The sequence below is a fragment of the Bos indicus x Bos taurus genome, chromosome 21, assembly GCF_003369695.1.
Source record: "Bos indicus x Bos taurus breed Angus x Brahman F1 hybrid chromosome 21, Bos_hybrid_MaternalHap_v2.0, whole genome shotgun sequence".
Lineage (NCBI taxonomy): Eukaryota > Metazoa > Chordata > Mammalia > Artiodactyla > Bovidae > Bos > Bos indicus x Bos taurus.
The window spans coordinates 65207683-65230240 of record NC_040096.1 but is presented as its reverse complement, the minus strand read 5'-3'; the positions used below and the strand labels follow the sequence as shown (position 1 = coordinate 65230240).

Below are 22558 nucleotides of genomic sequence, written 5' to 3'. Positions count from 1 at the left end.
ACTGCAGCCCACCAGGCTCTTTTGTCCATGGGATTCTCCAGGCAAGAAAACTGAGTAGGTTGCCATTTCCTTCTTCAGAGGATCTTCCTGACCCAGGGATTGAATCCGTGTCTCCTGCACTGGCAGGCAAAATCTTTACCTCTGAGCCACCAGGGAAGCCCAGGAGCTAAGTAATAAGTTCTAAATATCCCATATGTCAAAGAGGAGGTTAAAACTAAGATTAGATAATATTTTTTAATTGCATGAAAATTTAAATGCTGCACAACAAGATTTGCAGGGTGCTCTTAGAGGGAAATGTATAGCATTAAAATGCTTATGTTAAAAAGGATTTTGAATCAATAATCTAAATTGCTGCCTTAAGAAATAAGAAGAGGAAGAACAAATTAAACCCAAAGCAAGTAAAAGAAAATAAATCTCTAGCCACACTAAAGAAAAAAAAAAGGCATAAATATCTATATCAGGAATGAAAAAGACAGAACCTAAAGACATCAAAAAGGGTAACAAAGGAATATTATGAACAAGTTGGGGCTTCCCTGGTGGCTCAGACAGTAAAGGATCTGCTTGCAACACAGGAGACCCAGCTTCCATCCCTGGGTCGGGAAGATCCCCTGGAGAAGGGGATGGCTGCCCACTCCAGTATTCTTGTCTGGAGAATTCCATGGACAGAGGAGCCTGGCAGGCTACAGTCCACGGGGTTGCAAAGAGTCAGACACGACTGAGCCATGATCACTTTCACTTCATGAAAAAGTTTATGTATATACATTTGATAACATAGATGAAACAAACCAATTCTTTGAGAAACACAAACTACCAAAGCTCATTCATGAAGAAATAGTCTGCACTGCTGCTGCTGCTGCTGCTAAGTCGCTTCAGTCGTGTCCGACTCTGTGCGACCCCATAGACGGCAGCCCACCAGGCTCCGCCGTCCCTGGAATTCTCCAGGCAAGAACACTGGAGTGAGTTGCCATTTCCTTCTCCAATGCATGAAAGTGAAAAGTGAAAGTGAAGTCGCTCAGTCGTGTCTGACTCTTAGCGACCCCATGGACTGCAGCCTTCCAGGCTCCTCCGCCCATGGGATTTTCCAGGCAAGAGTACTGGAGTGGGGTGCCATTGCCTTCTCCGACAGTCTGCACAGATCTATATAAAACCTGAAGGAGAGAATTTCCCTGGAGGTCCAGTGGTGAGACTCTGAGCTCCCAATGCAGGGAGCCCAGGTTCAATCCCTGTTCAGGGAAGTAGATCCCACATGCCACAACTAAGAATCTGTGTGCAGCAAGTAAGTATCTTGCATGCCACAACCAAGGTTTGGCACAGATAGACAGACAGACTTTCAGGAGTCCACAGTGAGACACCACTTCACATCCACTGGGACGGAGACACGCAAAAAGACTGATAACAAGTGAGGTGAGGACGGGAACACTCAGAACCTTCCTCGGAATGAAAAGTAATGCAAACACTCTGGAAGACAGTCTGGCGGTTCCTCAAACGGTATGATCCTGTGTATATAAAATGTCCAGAATAGGTGATCTACAGAGACATCTGGAGAAAACACTTGAGAGTCAAGGAAATCAACTCTGAATATTCACTGGAAAGATTGATGCTGAAGCTGAAGCTCCAATACTTTGGCCACCTGATGTGAAGAGCTGACTCACTGGAAAAGACCCTGATGCTGGGAAAGATTGAAGATAGAAGGAGAAGGGGACAACAGAGGATGAGATGATGGATGGCATCACCGACTCAATGGACATGAGTTTGAGCAAGTTCTGAGAGATGGTGAAGGACAGAGAAGCCTGGCATGCTGCAGTTAATGGGGTTGCAAAGAGTCAAACACGACTTAGCAAATTAGCGACTGAACAACAAATAGAGACAGAAGGTAGACCGATGGTCCTTTTTCTCTGTCTCAACAAATAGAGACAGAGGAGTTGGGGTGACTGCTAAAGGGCACAGGGTTTCTTTCTGAGGTGATGAAAATGTTCTAAATTGACTGCGGTGATGGCTGAGTAACTCTGTAAATATACTAAAAACAAATGAATCCTGTGCTACACATGGAGGCATTGATGATCTGTGAATTTCACTTCAACAAAGCCACCACCAAAAAATTTTAATAAGTATTTCAAGCACATTAAGACAAAGAATAACTAGGGCATCAAACCTATGATTTTTTGGATGCTATTAGTTATGGCAAACTAAAATAAGTGTTTAAGTAAAACAAAAACTGAAGCAATTTCATATACATATTAAATTTTTTTAAATCTCGAAAAAATATCTCAAAAGAGAGATATTCAGTGTATGTAACACAGCTTATTTCAGTGATAAAATGAATTGCAAAGGACATAAACATTTATTTATATAATCATTACAAATTTCATGAAAGTATTAAATTTTTAAAAATCTCAAGGATAGGTGTTCAGGGTATGCAACACAGCTTCTTTTAGTGGCAAAATGAACTACAAACGACACACACATTGACATTATGCAAACACTGTATTTCTATAATCACTACAGGTCCATTCAGCATCTGCTTTCTACTTTTGACAGCCCTACTCCAGCTTTAAGAGCCCAAGTGCTCACATGGGGACAGGGTCCTCCCGAGTGGCACCTTCTCCCGTGGACACACACTGAGCTCCAGTGGCAGGTCCATTTCAGGTTTTTAACCAGAGTCTGCTTGGCACCCCGAGGAAAGTGCTGCCGAGTGAAGGTGAAGAGAAGGATCCAGCTAGGGGTAGTCTCTGAGATTCTGGACCCCAGGAACCCTTTCTCTAGCTTTGCCCAAGATTTTGGATGACCCAGGAGACACAGAGAAACTCCCCGGCCGCTTGTGAAGGTAGCCGGTGAGGCCCACAGGTCCACCAACACCAAAGAAATGTCCCTTCTCAGGTCCTTCTTCCAGATCCTGAGCTCCTGGCCCTGGGACGACGCCTGGTGTCCAGCGGGGGCTCAGTTATTGAAGTGTGTCCTCCTCCTGCCATAGGGAGAGGGAGAATTCAGAATAAGTTCTGGGTGCAGATGCAAGTCCGCAGTGGCTGCAGACTCCTTCCCTGAAAGCTGGACCTTCCAGGACTGGTTTCCTCGTCCACATGTGGGGCAGAGAGGCTGCCTGCACAGAGATGCTGGGCTTGTGACTTCTGACCTGAGGCTGCAGGCCCCTGGCAGTCTCCACTTCACAGCTGGGTCCTCTGACACCAGGCACCGGGCTGCAAGCGGCAGGGCTGAGCGGGCATCTGAACTCAAGGGCTGCCCTGTGTAGGCTTCCCTAGGACCCAAGTGCCCGGCTCTCACTGCCAAAGCTTTCCCTACACCCAAGACCAACGCTGCCCTCAACCTGTGAACAGGAGGACCTGCTGGGGTGTGGGAGTCCAGGCTCTGGGTCCAGGTCCTACCCCACTATCAACCGGCCCTATGCTGGCACCTCTGTGAACCTCAGGCTCCCTGCCAGGGGGACAGGGTGACAACAGCTGCTGGCACGCCTCCCAGGACTGCTGTGTTGCTATGGGTGACACAGAGAGCCCGTCACGGAGTCAGCCGGGCGGTGCCTACCCAGTCCACACCCCGAGCCCATCACGGAGTCAGCCGGGCGGTGCCTACCCAGTCCACACCCCGCGTGTCGGGGCTGGGAGGCTGCAGGGCTGAGAGCTCCCCACTGCCACTGGACGGACGGGCCGCGGGAGCCCAGAGCTGTGACCACCTCCCCTGGGCGCCAGGCTGCCACGCCCCTTCCCCACCTCCACCTCCTCCTTTATCTCCAGCTCTCATCTGCATAAAAAGTTTGGTTTGAGGCAAAACTTAGTCAGAACTGCACAAGTACAAAGAATCCAAATAAAAAGGCTTTTTAACATAAAGCTGATGAAAGAGACAAATGGAGAGTAATCAAAACCTCATTAGGGCAAATAAGCCACCGGCCTGCAACACCGCAAAAACGGATGGTGCCCAGAACCCAGAGCCAAGGGCGCTGCGTCTCCCAGGCAGCCGCCCTGGTGGGAGCCAGCACTTCAGGACGCCCTCACCGGCCGGCAGACACCCTGCACAGCACCATCCGGGGTTCGGGATTCTCACTGATGCACCCAAACCCTGGCTCCCAGGATGGTGGGTCACCACTCCAGCTCTGCATTAGAATCACCTGCAAAGTTTTCAGAATGCTGGGCGCAGAGACCACCTGCAGAGGGGCTGGGTCTCCTCTAAGGTTCTGGGTGCTCTGACCACCAGGTCACCAGTGAAGACCAGCAACCACTGGATGAGTGACCGGCTGGTTCATCCCCCTGCCCCTGTCTAGGGCACGATGCCTATGGAGGGCACCTGAGAAGAGCGTGTTAACAGATGCTGGCTCAACTTCCAATTCAACTGGGAGGGCTCATCACGTGGGATTTTTTTTTAATTGGTCTTGATTTAGGCCGTTAAGTCATTCCTGCGATAGTTCCTTCCCATCCGCCCAGCACTCGGCCAGGCACTGGGAATACAGCAGAAGTGAGCAAATTCTTGCCCTCAGGGAGTCTACGCTCTGCAGGGAAGGCACACCAGAGTGAGAGGCTCTGACAAGGGGCAGAGATGAGACTCCAGGAGGATGGGAAGGATGGTCCAGAACATTGCCCTGCCCACCCCTCCGCACCGTCACCTGCATGAGGACACTCACCTGCAGTGGGTCTGGGACAAAACTCCAGAAGGAGGTCATGACACCAATTCAAGATCTGCAAGTCAAGACGCCCTTTGCAAACTTAAAAAGAAAGAAAGGAAAGGGGCTCTACCGGTGGTTAAGATACAAGGGGCACTGGTTTGATCCCTGGTCTGCGAAGATCCCACATGCCAAAGGGCAACTAAACCCCAGCACCACAACTACTGAAGCCCACGTGCCCCAGAGCCTGTGTTCCGCAACAAGAGGAGCCACTGCAAAGAGAAGCCCGCCCGCCACAACTAGAGAGGAGCCCCCAGCCAGAGAAAGCCCGCGAGCACAGCAATGAAGACCTAGCAAAGCCAAAAATAAAGTTGTATTTTTAAAAATATTTTTTAAAAATAGAAAGAAAAGCTGTAGAACAAGCATGGAAGATTGACGATTCAGGTCAAACCAACACTAGAGCAAAACTGTGCGGGCCTGTCGGAGCGGATCTCATCCTGAGAATTACCCGAGCAGGTGCAGTCGGTGTTTTTGAGGCCTGGGGGGCCTGAGTGCACCTGAGGCTCCTTCTTGGGCACAAAGTCCAACAGTGCATCAAAGCCCGCTCAGCCCCAGCCCGCCCGGGGTTGGCCCTGCTTACAGAAGGGGAGAGAACTGGGGCAGAGGCCGGGCTCCCAGTTCCAGGAGCCACGTGTCCTAGATTCTCCAGGCCTGCTCCAGTTTGCAGCGCCAGAACCTGCTCAGCTGAGAGGTAATTTGCTGAGGTTGGAGTTCCATAATTTACTCTTGTAAAAAGGATGATTCACTAAATCAGTTCAGTTCAGTCGCTCCACGCCAGGCTTCCCTGTCCATCACCAACTCCCAGAGCTTACTCAAACTCATGTCCATTTAGTCGGTGATGCCATCCAACCATCTCATCCTCTGTCATGCCCTTCTCCTCCTGCCTTCAACCTTTCCCAGCATCAGGGTCTTTTCCAATGAGTCAGCTCTTCACATCAGGTGGCCAAAGGATTGGAGTTTCAGTTTCAGCATCAGTCCTTCCAATGAATATTCAGGACTGATTTCCTTTAGGATTGACTGGTTAGATCTTTTGAACTATGGTGTTGGAGAAGACTCTTGAGAGTCCCTTGGACAGCAAAGAGATCAAATTAATCAATCCTAAAGGAAATCAATCCTGAATATTCATTGGAAGGACTGATGCTGAAGTTCCAATACTTTGGCCACCTGATGTGAAGAGCCAACTATTGGAAAAAACCCTGATGCTGGGAAAGATTGAGGGCAAGAGGAGAAGGGCGTGGCAGAGGACAATATGGTTGGACGGCATCATCGGCTCAGTGGACTTGAGTTTGAGCAAACTCTGAGAAACAGTGGCGCACCGGGAAGCCTGGAGTGCCGCAGCCCATAGGGCCACAGTGTCGGACACGACTGAGCGACTGAGACAACAAGGCACAACAGCAGTCCCCAGTGTGATGACTTCTGGGGCTGAGGCCTTTGTGAGGTAATCAGGTTTGGATAAAGTCATAAGGGTGGAGGGCCCATGGTGAGAACAGTGGCCTTAAAAAGGCGTAGAGATCAGAGGTTGCCCGCTCTCCATCATGTGTGGACACAGCAAGACGGCAGCTATCTACCAGCCCAGAGGAGACCCTTCACCAGAACGCGACCACACTGACACCCTGATCTTGGAGTCCAGCCTCCGCAACCATGAGAAATAAGCATCCACTGTCCACGCCCGTGGGTTGCAGTGCTTTGTTCCAGCAATCTGAGCTGACTAAGACATCATCCTGCGGAAACAGAATCCGCATCCTAACGAGAGCCCCGGCCAGGTGCTCTCCTACGTAGGGGAGGGTTGACAGGCCTGCTGCGGAGATGACCTCTTGCTGCCCCTTTCCTGCACTACTGGGGAAACCCAATGGAGGGAAGCTTTCGCCTAGAGATTCCCCTACAATCAGCCAGCTAAGCATGTGGGAGAGGGAGGCTGGGAGCCCAGGTCTCCTGGAGCTGAGGTCAATACGCTCTGGCAGCCCATCGGGGCTCTGACCCCCACGGTAACACAAAGGTAAGGCTACAGAAATCTTGGGTTCCAGACCATACCCACATTTGGGCAGACTGTCAGGAGACAAAAAGCATCAGAAAATCTCATGCTGGCAGCATGGAGCCAGCGCCAGTGAGCAGGCTCAGAGGGCTAGTGCGGAACACAGCCTGCCGACCGGCCGGAAATGAAGTCAGGCACTGCAGAGATGAGGGATGTGCTCTGATCATCAAACCTGAGTGGAAAGAGATTGGCGGAGAAGAGAGAGAGGAGCCAAATCGCCCATTTGCTGTAATGAATTGGGCTGGACCGGAGAAGCCCAGAATCCTGACATTGATCATGCAGCTTAGCTTAAGGAATCATAAAAGTCTGTCTATGGCTGGAAAGCAGCTTTAATGTCATCTGTTCCAACTGCTCCTTGGGCCTGGCAGGAGGCTGTCTGGCCCTGCTGTCATGCTCCAATGGTGGGATCAGCCGTGGCCTTAGACACCTACCCCTTGCCTTCAAAACGCAGACTTACTTTAACCCAGCAATCTGAATTCTGGGGCCCAAGCTGCAGGAAATAAACTGCAAGTGTGGAAAACACTAGACGCACAAATGGGCCTGACAGCAGAACGTACAATAAAGCAGACTGGGTGGTTTGCCTGGGGACGGTAACAGGGAGAGAAAAGGACCCGCATACCCCTGACTGAGGCATGGTTCTCTGGAAACAACGTTCTGTGTGCACACGATTTCCACAGGGTGCCCATAAAGGGGTGAGGCACGGGGGGCCCCACCTGGTCAGCCAGGTCAGGGGGATCAGCCACGACCAGACGTGGGGTGACACACGCCACAGCCAGACCCATCTTGGCAGGGTCAGCCAAATCCTAACTGTGTTGGCTCTACGGACCATGCGGTCTTCGGTTCAACAACCCGACTCCTGCTGCTGCGGTGTGAAAGCAGATGTGGCTGCTATGCAAGTGAATGACCAGAACTGTGTTCCAATAAAACTTTATTTACAAACACAGGAAGTGTGTCAGACGTAGCCCTAAGCTTCAGCTGGTCGACCCCTCATCGCCACCTTTACATCTACTAGCTTTAAATGGCAAACCGAAGGAAAGCAAATGTCCTCCAAACCAACCTCGGGAAATGGTTTAATAAGCTGAACCACTTGAAATATATTCATTTGATCCATATTTATTGAGTGCCTGCTGTGTCAGACACACATTCTCAGTACCGAGGACGAGGCAAGGAGCAAACCAGCCAGGCGTGCGGGGTCCGAGGGATATACTGAAAATCTACAAGAACTCATCTCACTGTAAGGAAAACCCTTAGAATGCCGTGTGAAACGTGTGAAGCGAAATACAAAACTATAAGAATAAGACCAATCAACGTTTAAAAAACACACAGTGGAAAAGAACACTGAAATAAAAAAAAAAAAAAAAAGGCAAGTACACGTTACGAATGTTCACCTTCAGCTGGCTCGGCCACCCCTTCTATTTCTAGTTTCTAATTTTTTCATACAAAATCACATATTATATGAAATAATAAAATCCTTCCCATTGTCCTTTTCATATTTATTTATTTGGCTAAACCAGATCTTAGTTGATGGCACATGGAATATTTAGTTATGGCATGTGGGATCTAATTCCTTGACCAGGGATGGAACCTGGGGCCCCAGCATCGGGAGCACCAGGGAAGTCCCCTTCCCATTATTTTTAAAAGAGGAAATCTGTCATGATTTTAAGGTAAAGTCTGCGTACCTCCTGCAGTTTTCCTGCCTGCCCCCGAAGGCAATAAGAGCCACACTGCTCAGCCCTAGGTGTCTGCACGCTCGCCAGGCAGGGCTGGAGAGTTCAGCACGCTGGACAGAGCCCCACGCCCCGTGGGAGCGCAGCAGGACTGCGGAGAGTCACCTTAAGCGGGCACCTTTGCCCCTCCTCTCTGGCCCTCCCGCTGGATCCACAGGAGGCGCTTGGGTCAAACCTCTCAGATGAAATATTCATTGAAGCGGGAGAGAGAGTGATCCCCTGAGTCTGGCTGGTGCAAATGTAACGAGCCCTGTGACCCAGCGAGGAGGACAGGCAGTCGGATTGTTGGGGAAAAGGAAGCAAAAACAAATGCTGCGCGGTCCCGTTACCCACGTTACTAGCTTGGGAGAGGACTGGCAAACGTGCCAGTACCAGTCTCAGCAACATCTGCTCCTAATTGCTTCTCCCCTAGCGTTCTCAGAGCGCATCAGCTGGCGTCTGCCCTGGGAGAAAATCCGATATTTTGAACAAAGTCTTAAATCAGATGGCGTCCTTGACGAGTAATTTCTTACGTGGTTGCTCTTCGGGGCTAAAAACAGTAAGCGCACCTCCGAGGGACGTGGCCGCCAGCAGGGGCTGGGTGACCAGGAGGCCCCGTCAAACGGCATGACTAAGAGTTTCCATCTCCAACAGCACTTCCCAGTGTTTTCTTTCATTCTCCATGTATTTATAGCCCAAACATGAGTGTTCCAGTGCTTTTATAAGTCCACGTGTCCACTTCTTTATGGGTAGCTTTTCTCTCTTTTCCAAATATTTTTGTTTAAAAAAAAAAAAAATAGTCTCTTTGTAAAAGAAAAAAATGTGTGTTTTTTCTTTTAAAAAAAGAGTACATCTCTCTATGTCTAATTCTCCCCCCTCTGTGTGAGGCACAATCCTGTAAGCAAGATACATATGGATGGAACATCCTGTCCTCTTGAAGGAAACTGTTTCTGGTTTTAGGTTCTCCTCAAAACACGAGCCTCCCCCGTCCACAGCCTGGTGGGAGAGCACCTTCCTGCAGCTGCTGATCCGAAGCACCAGCCTGCCTTCTGAATCCAGCACTGGAGACCTCACCCCGCCACCTTCCACCCCAGCCATTCGGAACGGCCTCTGCTCAGCGCAGACCTGCGGGGGCCGCTGCACCTGCCGGGACGGGGATGCCTTTAGGCAGCGGCTTTTGTGCTGCAGGTGCAGCAGGCTAGAGCCCTTCAGCACGGGACCACCAACTCCCCTGGGTCCCAGCCAGAGGACGGCAGTCTCTGACATTCCGCAAAGGTCAAGATCGATGCACGTTTCATCATGAATGACCCTGCAGCATTTGAGAGACTGGGTGCCTCCTTCAGACCAGGGGCGTTGCTTTCAGGGCTTGAAACAGACATCCTGAAACCACTGGCTCCCCAGAGGTTCTTCCTCACTGCCCCTCCCTGAGTCCTTCTTCAGTCTTGATCCTGGCCGCCCCTGCTCACAAACCTCCCATGGCTCCCCACTGTTAATCCAAATCCAGATGCATAGCATTAAAAGTCTCTCTGCCCGCCTGTCCCACTGCCTGGGGCCCATTCCCAGCCGTGTCGAGCAGGTCATTGGTCCTGTCCAGTCTCCCACAGTCTGCATGGTCGCCTCCATCTGCTCATTCAGTCAACCAAGTTCTGCTGAGTGCCTACCACGTGCCAGGCACTGGTCTAGGAGCTAGAAGTCAGCAGCAAACGAAACAGACAGAAAGCACTGCCCTGGAAGATTACATTCAAAGGGAGGGAGACAGACAAATAGATACGTACAGCCATGGCCAGATGATGATGAATGACACAGAGAGAAGTGAGGTGCGGGGGGACTAGTGAACGCCAGGGCTGCCCGGCACCTGGTCCAGGAAGGCCTTCCTGCAGAGGCAGCGTTTGAGCAGGACCCTGGAAGAGGGAGGGTGGGAACCTCTCCATAGAAACCCGGGAGGGGCGCACTGCAGGCAGGAAGAGCAAAGGTGCAGAGGCCCTGAGGCAGGGATGCGCCGGCGTGCTCTAGGTACGGCTAGGAGGCTGCTGGGACCAGAGCGGCAGAGAAGGGGCTGACGGGACCAGAGCGGCAGAGAAGGGGCCCCTGTGGGCCACTGCAGGGACACAGCCCTTACTGCGAGTGAGACCTGAGCCTGAATGGTGCTGACCGCAAGAGTGACACATCCGACTTTCGCTATCACGGGCTACCTGGCTGCTGTGTTAGGAACACACTGTCAGGGGCTGGGGCTGGTGCGGGTGGGGTGGTGTTGCCACGAAGACATTTATCAGAAAGGAAAGCGCTGCCATTACCCAAGCGGGAGACAAGGGCGGCTTAAAGCCACAGTTACAAACGGATCTGCTGATGGTTCGGGTGTCGGGGGATGAGAGCAGGAGCAGAGAGCGTGATGATGGGTTTGGCTTGAGCAACCAGAAGGATGGAGATGCCATGTCTTAAGTGAGGGAAGCAACGGGAGCAGCACGTTGTGGAAACGGATGAGATTGGACAACTGCTTCTCTATGGGACTGATGGGGACTAGCCTTTAAGCCCCGAAGGCAACACAGTCTCCGCTGTGAAGCCGTCGTTGCCCTGAGTGAATGCTGGCCCCGCCCCAAGCCCCCTCCCCTCACGCACACACATAGACACACAAAGAGCACCCCTCCGCACCACTGATCTGTATCTAAATATTACTCCCTTGAGTAACCCAAGGCTGATTCACTTTCTAACATCTGGAAGCATCTGCACACAGTAGGCGCTCCACAAATATTTTTAGCAACATGCTTGCAGAGAACTGCACCTACGACGCTTTAATATCTAATGACTCAAGACTGTTCTTTCAAAACATCTAAAAATTATGCTTTGCACTGATTACATATTAAGTGGTAATTACTCCACCTCGAGGGTCCTATATATAGATGCTGACCCGCCCCCAATCATTCAAATTGTCCAGGAAGCTCTCCTGGAAAGGCCAAGTGCGGACGATGGGTGTTACCTTGCTGGTCCTTATGTCCCAAGCTTTCATTTCGGAGCTGAAGCCGCCACATACAAAAACACTGTGGTCTCTCGGATGGAACCTCAGGGCGGTGATCCTGAAGTCACTCCGGCTGCTGAACAGCTGGGTTCCTGCAACACACGAAACGGAGAGAGTCAGAAGATACTCAGGTCACAAACTAAACATCTTAACATTAAGACGCCACCTGGTACGGAGCCACAGAACACAGCCACCTGGGCCCAGGCAGCCAGGGGAGAATTTCTGGAATCACAGCAAGGGTACCGTCTGCCCTCACTCTCAGGCTACCTGAGATCCTCCACTAGCTCAACCCCACCGCACCCCTACCCGCTGGGATAAGCAATGTGCCTGAATCCACGAACACCACCTGTTAGGTGCACAGTAAACCCATGCGCATCAACCCAGTTAAAGCACATGGCAACCCTAAACCCACTTTGCAGTTTGAAGAAACCAAGGCTCAGGAAGACTGAATAACAGCTCAAAGCTACACAATTAATACCATAGATTACTCATCGGGCAGTGTAAAAACCAAGAGCGGGATGAGCCAAAGTGATTCTTCTTAGGATCAGCACCTTACAATCACACCCTTACGGCTTGCAATAGGATGCGGTGGGTGCGGTTTGCGGTAGAGTGTGGCAGGTGGGGTGCCATCAGACCCTGAGTGATCAATGAGAGTGTGACATCACAGTGACTCAGGCCACAGGCTGGAGGAAAGGCGTGTGGACCACCGTTTCTATCTGCCATGATACTGCAATCAAGCACCCTCAGGCACTGTGCAAATGTCTGCCTGTATGCACGTAACTCTGCTGTGGAAAATATCTTCTTTATCACCAAGATCACTTAGAGGTAAGCCATAAAAATGCCAGAATTGTCGATCATTTAGAACAGGTCAGACTTGGGGCACGTGGGGAACGGAACTTCTGCGCTGAGCCAAGGGATATTGGCCTCCAAAGCCAGCGTGCCTTCCTCTGCACAGTGCCACAGCCCAGGAGGGGCATCCTTGACCACCTTTGGCCCTCGAAAACCCTCCCCTGGACTGAGGTGGAGGCAGTTAGGGACCTAAGAAGCCGGAAGCCAGTGCCCTGCCAAGATCTCAAGCAGAGTCTCCTCTCACAGGAACCCAGGAGATGCGCTGGGCCCACGGATTCAGAAAGCACTTCCGGAAGGCCACCTGGCTTTGCCTTCAGGACCATACTTAATTAAATGCTCTAGCAGCTCACCAGGTGAGGAGATAAAAGTCATCAACTGGTGCTCTTGAGAGTTACAGCAGAAGTCTTGATAAAGCCAATTTGCCTAGATCATTGGTCTCCAAACTTGTCTGACAGCACAGGAACACCCTTAGGCATACGATGCCAACACGGGTATATTTATTTAATAAATAAGTGACACAGTGTGCTACTGTACCAATGTATTATGAATATAAAAACAATTACCAAAAAAAAAAAGATGATTTTGAGACAAGGACAAAAGGATAAAATAACCCATATTTTAAAACACACTTTAATATGCCATTTACTAAGAGTAGCAACAAACCTCTTGGAAATGATTAAACCAAATGAGTTGTGATATTTTTAGTAAGAGCAGCAGGACTATACTTATTCCATTTTTGTAATCTAGGGACCTTTCATTGACTCGGGGACTTGACAGCAGCTCAGTTACAGCCTCAGTTTAGACCCTGAAGTTTTCCAGAGCCCCAAAAGCCTCCTTCCAGAGATTCGAGGAGCCAGAATGGAAGACATTTACTGCTGGAAACAGGAGAGACATTTCCCACTTTCTTCAACCACTGATGCAAAGGATTTTATGAACATTTTGCTAATAAAGCTCCATTTCCCCTAATGCAAAATAATGGCTCCTGCAACTAATCTTTAACAACCCAATTCACAATCCATTGAAATTTTCATTTACAGGATTTTAGAGCAGATTAGAAAAACACTGTTCCTGGGTTAAAAGTGCAAAAATCAAAGTTTTAATAGGTGATACATTCACATCATTTGGGGCAACAAAAATTACAGAATAATACAAATGATTAAAAACATCTGTTTTCAAAATGTCCTCTCCAGGATACAAACTTTTTGGAAAGAGGCTACTCTCTTGCTCTTTGTTAAAGTATCACCTTTACCTTGATGGATGATTAAACATGTTGATTTTTTTTTTCCCCGAATATCTTCTAAGGGCCTAGAGTTGGCAGTCACTTGTCATCTGAGGAAATTCTGGAAACACTTGACTTTTTGTAAGTGAAGACTCTATGCCTCCTTAAGCTCAATAAGCCCCTCCACTGTTTTGCTACAAAATGCAACACACAGAGATCTCCGTGGTCATCGTGTGTCATCACGACGTGCTGTCAAGGGCTGGCCAGTTGGGGTCGCACTGCTGACTACAGTGAAGGGACCATGAACAGTGGCCTCGCTGTCCAACCCGAGGGGAGCAGTCAAGGCAAATATGGTTCTCTGCCCGGCGCCACGTTGAAAAGCCATTTACAGCTGGGACTGTAAATAGCAGTGTGGCAAGAACAACCATGCTGGGCACTTGTTCTTGAGTCACAGGAACATTAAAGAAGGACGCACGTGAACCAAGGTGGGAAGACGTGATTCGCCCAAGGAAATGCATTGTTCGAGGCGTAGTAAGATAACGCTGATATGCTGTCATAATACTGCTTTTCTAATAAATAACTCCCCTGTGAAGCATCAGGAAGATGAACAGACTTGTAGTGTTCTGGGTGCTGTGCCCCTTTCATTAGCTCAAAAGACAAGCAACTCTCTCAAGTTAACCAAAAAAATTGCTTCCCGGGGAATGAATCTCATTGGAAACCTGGTACTTCTTGTTCTCGTTCTTCCTCTTTCTTTGCCTTTCCTGAAACTTGTCTGGAACCCAAACTCTTCCTCGCCTTTCTGCTACAGTTGAAACCAAGTCAGAAAACCATGGTCAGAAACCAAGCGTGGGACTTCCCTGGTGGTCCAGGGACCAAGACTTCACAGCCCCAGTGCAGGCGGCCCGGGTTCAATCCCACGTTCTGCAAACTGAGAGTCCGCATGCCACAAGTCAAGATCCCACGTGCTGCCACCAACACCGAAAGATGCCACACGCCGCAACTAAGAGCCCGCGCGGCCAAGTACACAAATATTTAAAAGGAAGATGAAAGAAAGAAACCCAGCATTTAAGAGCCCAGTTAGCAGGCTCCCCGTCCAGGAAGGATGGAACAGAGGCTGCCAGCCTGTGCACCCCAGGGCTGGCCTCAGGAGCCTCGCTTCAGCCAAAGGGCTGGGGGACCCGCATGGGGGCTCAGCGGAAAGGCAATCATCACGATCCCTTGTTGGAAAAGGAGCGTCCAGGTGCCGCTGCAGCCCCCGCAATGCGAGAAGGCCCTAGCAGGCCACAAGTCTTCTCTTCAGAAGGAAACAACTGTGCCTAATGCCGACTTCTTGCTCATTTGCAATTCACTGCCAACCCTTAATTCCAAAAGGAAAAACAAACTATCTGCCTGGAGAAAAAAAATAATCCTCCCTGTTTCTTGGACCATATCATATAACCATATGCTTATTTCAGGAAAGGCAGTGAATTAGCCATGTTTTTTCAAAAAGTGTAGTGATACAGTCTTGCCAGCAATGGTACGGATGGGGGGCGGGGGAGAGGAGAGGAAAAGTGAAAGTCGAGCTGCTAAAAGATAATGACTGAACATTTTTGCTGAAAAAAAAATGTATTTGACTATGTTATTCATTCTCCATTCCCTAAAGAGACTGAGAATCTATGTCTTTTAAGTACTAAAATTTTCCAGTTGGAAGACAAGCCATAATTTATATCTTTTTTTCCTACTTTTACTTGTAATATCTCGGCCTCTGCTGTATTTTCTTTGTTAAAAGGGACCAAAACTAAAAAACGTTTCCATTTTTTAATAAGCTTCAGTTCAGTTCAGTTCAGTCGCTCCGTCTTGTCCAACTCTTTGCGACCCCATGGACAGCAGCACGCCAGGCCTCCCTGTCCATCACCAACTCCCGGAGTTCACTCAAACTCATGTCAATTGAGTCTGTGATGCCATCCAGCCATCTCATCCTCTGTTGTCCCCTTCTCCTCCTGCCCCCAATCCCTCCCAGCATCAGAGTCTTTTCCAATGAATCAACTTTTCACATGAGGTGGCCAAAGTATTGGAGTTTCAGCTTCAGCATCAGTCCTTCCAATGAACACCCAGGACTGATCTCCTTTAGGATGAACTGGTTGGATCTCCTTGCAGTCCAAGGGACTCTCAAGAGTCTTCTCCAACACCACAGTTCAAAAGCATCAATTCTTCGGCGCTCAGCTTTCTTCATAGTTTAACTCTCACATCCATACATGACCACTGGAAAAACCATAGCCTTGACTAGACGGACCTTTGTTGACAAAGTAAAGTCTCTGCTTTTCAATATGCTATCTAGGTTGGTCATAACTTTCCTTCCAAGGAGTAAGCGTCTTTTAATTTCATGGCTGCAGTCACCATCTGCAGTGATTTTGGAGCCCAGAAAAATAAAATCTGACACTTTCCACTGTTTCCCCATCTATTTCCCATGAAGTGATGGAACCAGATGCCATGATCTTAGTTTTCTGAATGCTGAGCTTTAAGCCAACTTTTTCACTCTCCTCTTTCACTTTCATCAAGAGGCTTTTTAGTTGCTCTTCACTTTCTGCCATAAGGGTGGTGTCATCTGCATATCTGAGGTTATTGATATTTCTCCCGGCAATCTTGATTCCAGCTTGTGCTTCTTCCAGCTCAGCATTTCTCATGATGTACTCTGCATAGAAGTTAAATAAGCAGGGTGACAATATACAGCCTTGACATACTTCTTTTCCTATTTGGAACCAGTCTGTTGTTCCATGTCCAGTTCTAACTGTTGCTTTCTGACCTGCATATAGGTTTCTCAAGAGGCAGGTCAGGTGGTCTGGTATTCCCATCTCTTGAAGAATTTTCCACAGTTTATTGTGATCTACCTAGTCAAAGGCTTTGGCATAGTCAATAAAGCAGAAATAGACGTTTTTCTGGAACTCTCTTGCTTTTTCCATGATCCAGCAGATGTTGGCAATTTGATCTCTCATTCCTCTGCCTTTTCTCAAAACCAGCTTGAACATCTGGAAGTTCACGGTTCACATATTGCTGAAACCTGGCTTGGAGAATTTTGAGCATTACTTTACTAGTGTGTGAGATGAGTGCAATTGTGCAGTAGTTTGAACATTCTTTGGCATTGCCTTTCTTTGGGATTGGAATGAAAACTGACCTTTTCCAGTCCTGTGGCCACTGCTGAGTTTTCCAAATTTGCTGGCATATTGAGTACAGCACTTTCACAGCTTACAGATCCCTAATTTTCGAGAGACACAACCTAAGGAGGTCTGGGGTGAGACTGTAATGCAATCAGGGCCCCAGCAACCTGTGCAAAGCGAAAGGTGATACCGAGGAGGGGTTGAGGGTCACACAGACCCAGGGCTCATCCCAGCTCTGTCACTTTCAGGAGAGCGACCCTGGGCAGGCCCCTTCTCCGCGGAGTCACGTGCCCTCAAACGCGCACGTGTTGGGAGGGCAGTAAGCAGCGTGGGATGCAGAGGATTCTAGAAGGCCCAGCAGACAGCAAACAACAAAGGGAAACTCTTCTGGTTTGAAGACAACTAAGCCCCAAATTATTGAATTCATCCTTAGCTAAACTGAAAGCTAAAACCAAGGGATATGAGTTTTCAACAGCAGGAGACTTGAGAGATTACTGACTTAAGTTTTTGTTCTGAGGCTATGAGAATATGATGCCCCGGGCTGGCCTTTACATTTTCTTAAAGAGACATGGATAAGGCTGGCAAACATTTATCAGACACTGTCTTGAAGGTGATAGCCATGATGGAAGCGGAGGTCCTGGCCTGTCACATGTGCTCCTGCTCTGAAACTTCTCAGAAACTGGGCGGCATAGTTATCACATCCCTTCCCGGGGCCATGAGACTCTGAGCACAACGCTTGGTTATATATAACCTCTAACCGTGAGACGCATCCGACTTGTTTACACATTTGTTATGGAAAATTCCACTTCTTCATTGTATGCTGCTTATAAGAAACTGAGTTTTAAAATATTTAATCCACTAACACTGATGTTATTGATCGTGTTATAATGAACTTGACTGGTATAAGCACTGTTCAGACCCTCTTGGAGTTAGGAAAAATCACTTCTTTGCCTCCGTGAATCAATAATGATACAAACAAACTATAACTCGCCATTAAAGCAAAAACATGTTGGAAATAGAACGCAGAAATGCAATTTGTTCTCTCGACACTCCTGTTGCCGCCAGGGCGCCGTCACCGATATTGCTGAGACAAGGCAGCTAGTCACGCCGGCCGGGGTCCTCCTCAGGGAGCCCCCACCACCCTTTCTCAGACAGACACACTGAGCTCCCCGAGGTGACCACCCGCGCGGCTGGGCGACACTATCTGTCCACCCTAACACCTACCATGCAGGGCCCTTTCGTCATGCGGGCTCCAGGGCCCTGAGGGGCCTCTCCAGCCCCCTCAGTAGGTCTGCATCCCAGCCCAGGTCCTGGCAGGTAACAACTCAGGTGAAACCCAAGCCTGGGTCCCCAAGAGACTGCAGGGAAGTTCAGGCCCTCTTCTCAGGGGAGAGGGCCCCTGCCTGGGGCGTGCATGGGTCCTACTGCAACTCTGCGTGGACCTGTTTCACAGTGGGCTGCACGGAGGACAGAGAGGGGACGTCACACAAACTGGTCACGCTGGGACAGAGGCTGGACCCAAGCGACCCTGGGGCCCGGCCGGCTGCACCCCACCTTGCCCGCCCATGGGTACACCGTGACCTTTCCTTCTCCTGGGCTCTGCGTGCGCATCGCGGGCTGGGGAGCGGGCTGCGGAGACATTGACAAGGGATTGGCTGCGACTGCCGGCTGCGGGTGATGGAGCTCGTGTTCCCAGGCAGGCGGCATATGACTCATTCCACTAAAATCAATATCGTTACACTCATCCTCTGGGAAGTATTCAGCCAGCTGTAAATTTAACCATCCTGACTCGAAGTTAACAAGAACAGGAGCTTGCTAACTTTCAGATCAAACTCTGCAGATCAGAAACAAGGGCTGCCTTGGCATGCCGGGCTGAGTCCTGGGGAGGGGCCCGGGCCAGAGTTCAGACATGCCCACGTCTGCACGCTCTCCCCACGGATAAGCTGGCAGCCCCTGGATCAGCTGGCAATCCTCTCGGATCTGTGGGCTCCCGGTACAAGGAATCAGGATAACAGATCTGACCTTCAGAGGCTGTTCTGAGAATTAGAGACAATGCAGGTAAGACAGAGAGCCCCGGACAAATGACAGGCCTGAAGACAGCAGCTGTGGCAGCAGCCGTAGTAACAGAAGAAATGGCAGTAGTTATAGAAATTTCTCTTACATCAAGCTTGGCCACTGCATTTAATTAACTGGACAGGGCTGAGTTTACTAACTTTAAAAAAAAAAAAAAAAAATAGTTCTCCACTTGCAAAAAGAAAGGGTCCATCCCAAAGGTATAACTTAAGTTGGTTTTCTGGGACTCGGAGGTCACCGCTGGGACATGAACAAGCCGTGACCGTGTTTAGGCTCCAGGGTCAATCAACGGAGGTCATCCTACCTGCGAAGGGAGCCAAACTGCACTGCAATCGCAATTAAACACACACAGAGATAAAGCCACCACTGCTGTGCAATAACGGTAATGAATGAAATAGCACCGTTGATTAAAAACCACCTTTGATTTATCCAGAGGGCTGGCATGAGCTTAACTAGCAGATGACAAGACGGACGTCTGTGGAGGCGGGGAGGGGCCTCAGAGGCACATTCCAAGTGTGAGATACAGGGCTGGCGGGGGCCTCCTCAAGCATGGTAGCACCCGATTTCATATATATCCACAGTTAGGGTCAGCTTCTCACCCCGAAGCTGTGTGGAAAGAGGGGGAGAAATTAAGGTTGGGACTGGAGAGAGATACTCCTGCAGGCGGAAGAGAAGAACGTGGGTGGGAACAGGGACACGTGCCTGGATCAGGGGGGCACAGCCTCCATGTCTGGATCTAGGGCCAAAGGAGTGATGACACAAACATGCCCGCACCCTCGGGAGCGCCGTATCCATGCCCACTGGCAGCAGGCCTTCCTGCTCTCCATGGGCACGGGGGGAACGCTTAACCAGGGTCCTCTGAGATGCTCTAGAAAACAGTCAAGGTGCTGAAAAGCCCGGGACTAGAGACACCCAGGCCCCTTGGGGCAGCGCTGCTCTGCAGGCTGTGGCCCCACAAGGAGCCTCCCCTTGGGCCCCTTCTCCAGAGCTGAGCGAGCCCCTGACACTCTCCTTGGGTCTTTTAATTTGGAGGCTTCTCACCCCTTCCTCTGCCAAGTGTTCTAAAATCATCAGGGCAAACACTCCTCCTGCCGGAAGGAGGGGTGCAGCCAGGACAGCCACTCACTTCATCAGAGGGATGAGTCCGGATTGGCCTGGGTGCGGCTCCTTCCCAGAGGCCCGCCGCCCCACCCCACCGCCACGAGTTATCCTCCACTCGGCAGGCAGGGAGCCAGCTGCTCGGGAGAGGGCCAAGCAGGCTCTCCTGGACTCAGTTTACACAAACTGTTGGCCTGCAACCCAGAAACAGACGTGGTGAGGGAACCCACTCCTGCCCTTCAAACGCCAGGAGACTGGCCAGAGCCTCTGCCAGTCTCACAGGCTGGAGCTGAACCCCAGTTCTGTCACTGCAGGTCACCAAACACCAGGCCTCGGTGTCTGAGTCAATGAAATGGGGATAAAAATATCTCACTGACTGGTTAGTGTGGAGACTAAATACATAATAAGCAGAGGGCCTAATATCCACTTATTCATTTCAGCTTGATACAGGCCAAACAGGGTGCCAGGAACCAGGGCTAGAGGGCCCACGGCCTGGCCCACCATGAGCACTGGCCACTTTGTCATTCCCTTTTTCCATGTTTCTGTGATGGAGGCCCCAATCATGATGCAAAAACGAGGGAAGCACCAGAAGACACTTTCTGGAAAACAAGAGCAATGATTATTGGTGGGGCCAGTCCCGGTTGGCCACTTGGGCCCACATACCCATGCCAAGGGACACAGCAATCCCAGAGCAGGAAAAGCCAGGCAGGGGCTGGGGACAGCAAGGCTGTGGGTGGTGGGGTCTGAGCAAAGAGGACACCCACCCCAAAGAAAGGGCAGGTGCCAACACATGACGAGCAGAAAGCTGCTACCCCCCACCAGGCCATCCTGTCATGGAGAAGGAAAAGATAGAGAAGCAGCTGGGAGACCCTGAAAGGTGGTCTTCCCATCCATCTGCCCTTAGACTCACACGTGGGATCAAGGCCATGCTAGGAAGCTGGCTCAGGGCCTCTTGGGAGGCTCTCGGAACTGAGCCACCAAAGCTGCCCTGTTTGGAGAAATCGTCCAGCAGCTGGGTCCGGATGCTCAGAGGAACAAGGCCATCATTTCCCACCTTCTGTCAGGCCTTGTAGGGCAGAGATGGAGCGGGGCAGGAGCTGCTTTGCTAAGTGGCCTCCATGCAGCAGGCACTTACTCTGTACATGTGATCTCAGCTGTGCCCCTCGACGAGCCCACCCGCTGGGCACTGCTACCCAGTTCACAGATGCAGAAAGACAGCTCAAGGACCCTCCCCCAAGGACACCCGGCTTGCACCCCATCCAAGCTCCTTCGGTCCCACCGTGCCTCCAGTATCCGGGAGCTGGGACCAGGTGGCACTGCCCGGATGCCCCGCACGGGCTAGTCACACATTGGGAGAGCTGACTGGGCACAGGAAGGACAATAAGGGATCCTGACCACCCAGCGCCCTGGGGGCTCCAGGGAAAGGACCACCTCCCTTGTAGCCAACAAATGCATGCCAAGTCCAAGGCCTCACCAGCCAGGCTGCAGGCTGGAATCTGCAAGAAACCAGCGCCACTTGGAACTGAACAAGCACAAGCTGGCCGGGGGCTTCCGAGGAGTCAGGCTGACTTGGTATGCCGGACACTGACTCACTTGCGCCCTGGAGGAGTCGACGAGCGCTCCCCAAGACCACCTCAGCCGAATGTACCAGAGACGTTTTGTTAGGAAGACTACAGACTGAAATGAGAGCACCAAAAATAATTAATCTGTGAGCAGATTTTATTTAAGTGTTGATTCATGGTTGTTCTATAAGCCAACAGCCCGTCAGAACTATAAATTAACGAGATAAAATGTGGCTGGCCCTCCATATTTCAGGCCAGGTATTGACGTTTCCGAATCCACAGATTTTTAACTGTATTGATTGAGGACACCAGGATAAATGGCCTTGGCGCCAAATTCCCATTAGCGACAATGGGCACCGAGTGACTAATTCCCAGAGCGCAGCAGTGAGAACGCCCTGCGTTGCCTTCTCCTGGCAGGGAGTTCTAATTAGATTGAAATGAAAAAGCCAAATCACCAAGGGCGGAAAGAGGCAGATCAAGTGAAAAGGAAGATCAGACTTGGTGGCGAGAAAGGACAAGAGAAGTCAAATGAGGTCGCGAGCCACAGGGACTGCAGGCGGAGAACATCCCCGCACACGCTGGGCCAGGGCACATGGAGCCCCCAGCCCACCCTGCGGCCCCCGTGAACCCAGCCCTGCCCAGCAAGTGCCAGCCTCAGCTCAGCCTCGTCCACACATCCACTGAGCAGCTGCTCGAGCGGGCCCTGGCCGGGTGACAGAGACCCAGGGACCAGCAGGACAGGCTCCCCCCGCCCGCCCTTCTCAGGGAGCTCCCACACTAACGGGGGTGGACGGACCCAGAAACCCAACAACCCCTCAACAGGAAAGGCCCCGTCCAGGAGCTAGAGGGCTTCCCCAAGGGCAAGGGCCAACCCCTGGCCCCTGCCTGCCCCGCTCAAGGCACAGAGTGCATGCGTGCTGCTCACCAACACGGCCCGGCACGAGGGCCTGCACACAGCTGGCGCTCAATAAGTAACAGCTGAATGAATGAGAGGGGGCCTTCAAGAGGCGAATCAGGTGGTGAGCCCATTCCCAGCAGAGGGGTGCAGGGGAAAGTGCCCCCTCACCACCCCGAGTGGACAGCAAGGCCCGGGGCGGGGTGGGGCAGGGCCAGACCTCCCCCGTCCCACCCCACACACCGCAGCTGGGGCAGCAGACGGCGTTCCCTCCAGCACAGTCCAGCACAGACCGGGTGGGGGCGGGCACA

General features: G+C 50.8%; 1 protein-coding gene across 5 annotated transcripts in view; it reads right to left on the bottom strand.

The window, feature by feature from the left end:
* The window catches only part of WDR25 (WD repeat domain 25), a 145662-nt gene that overhangs the window by 32260 nt on the left and 90844 nt on the right, over positions 1-22558 (bottom strand). For all 5 annotated transcript variants that reach the window (XM_027522002.1, XM_027522003.1, XM_027522006.1 and 2 more), the window contains one exon: positions 11379-11509. In XM_027522002.1, coding sequence (XP_027377803.1) covers positions 11379-11509 — 131 coding nt within the window. The remainder of the gene's footprint in view (positions 1-11378; positions 11510-22558) is intronic.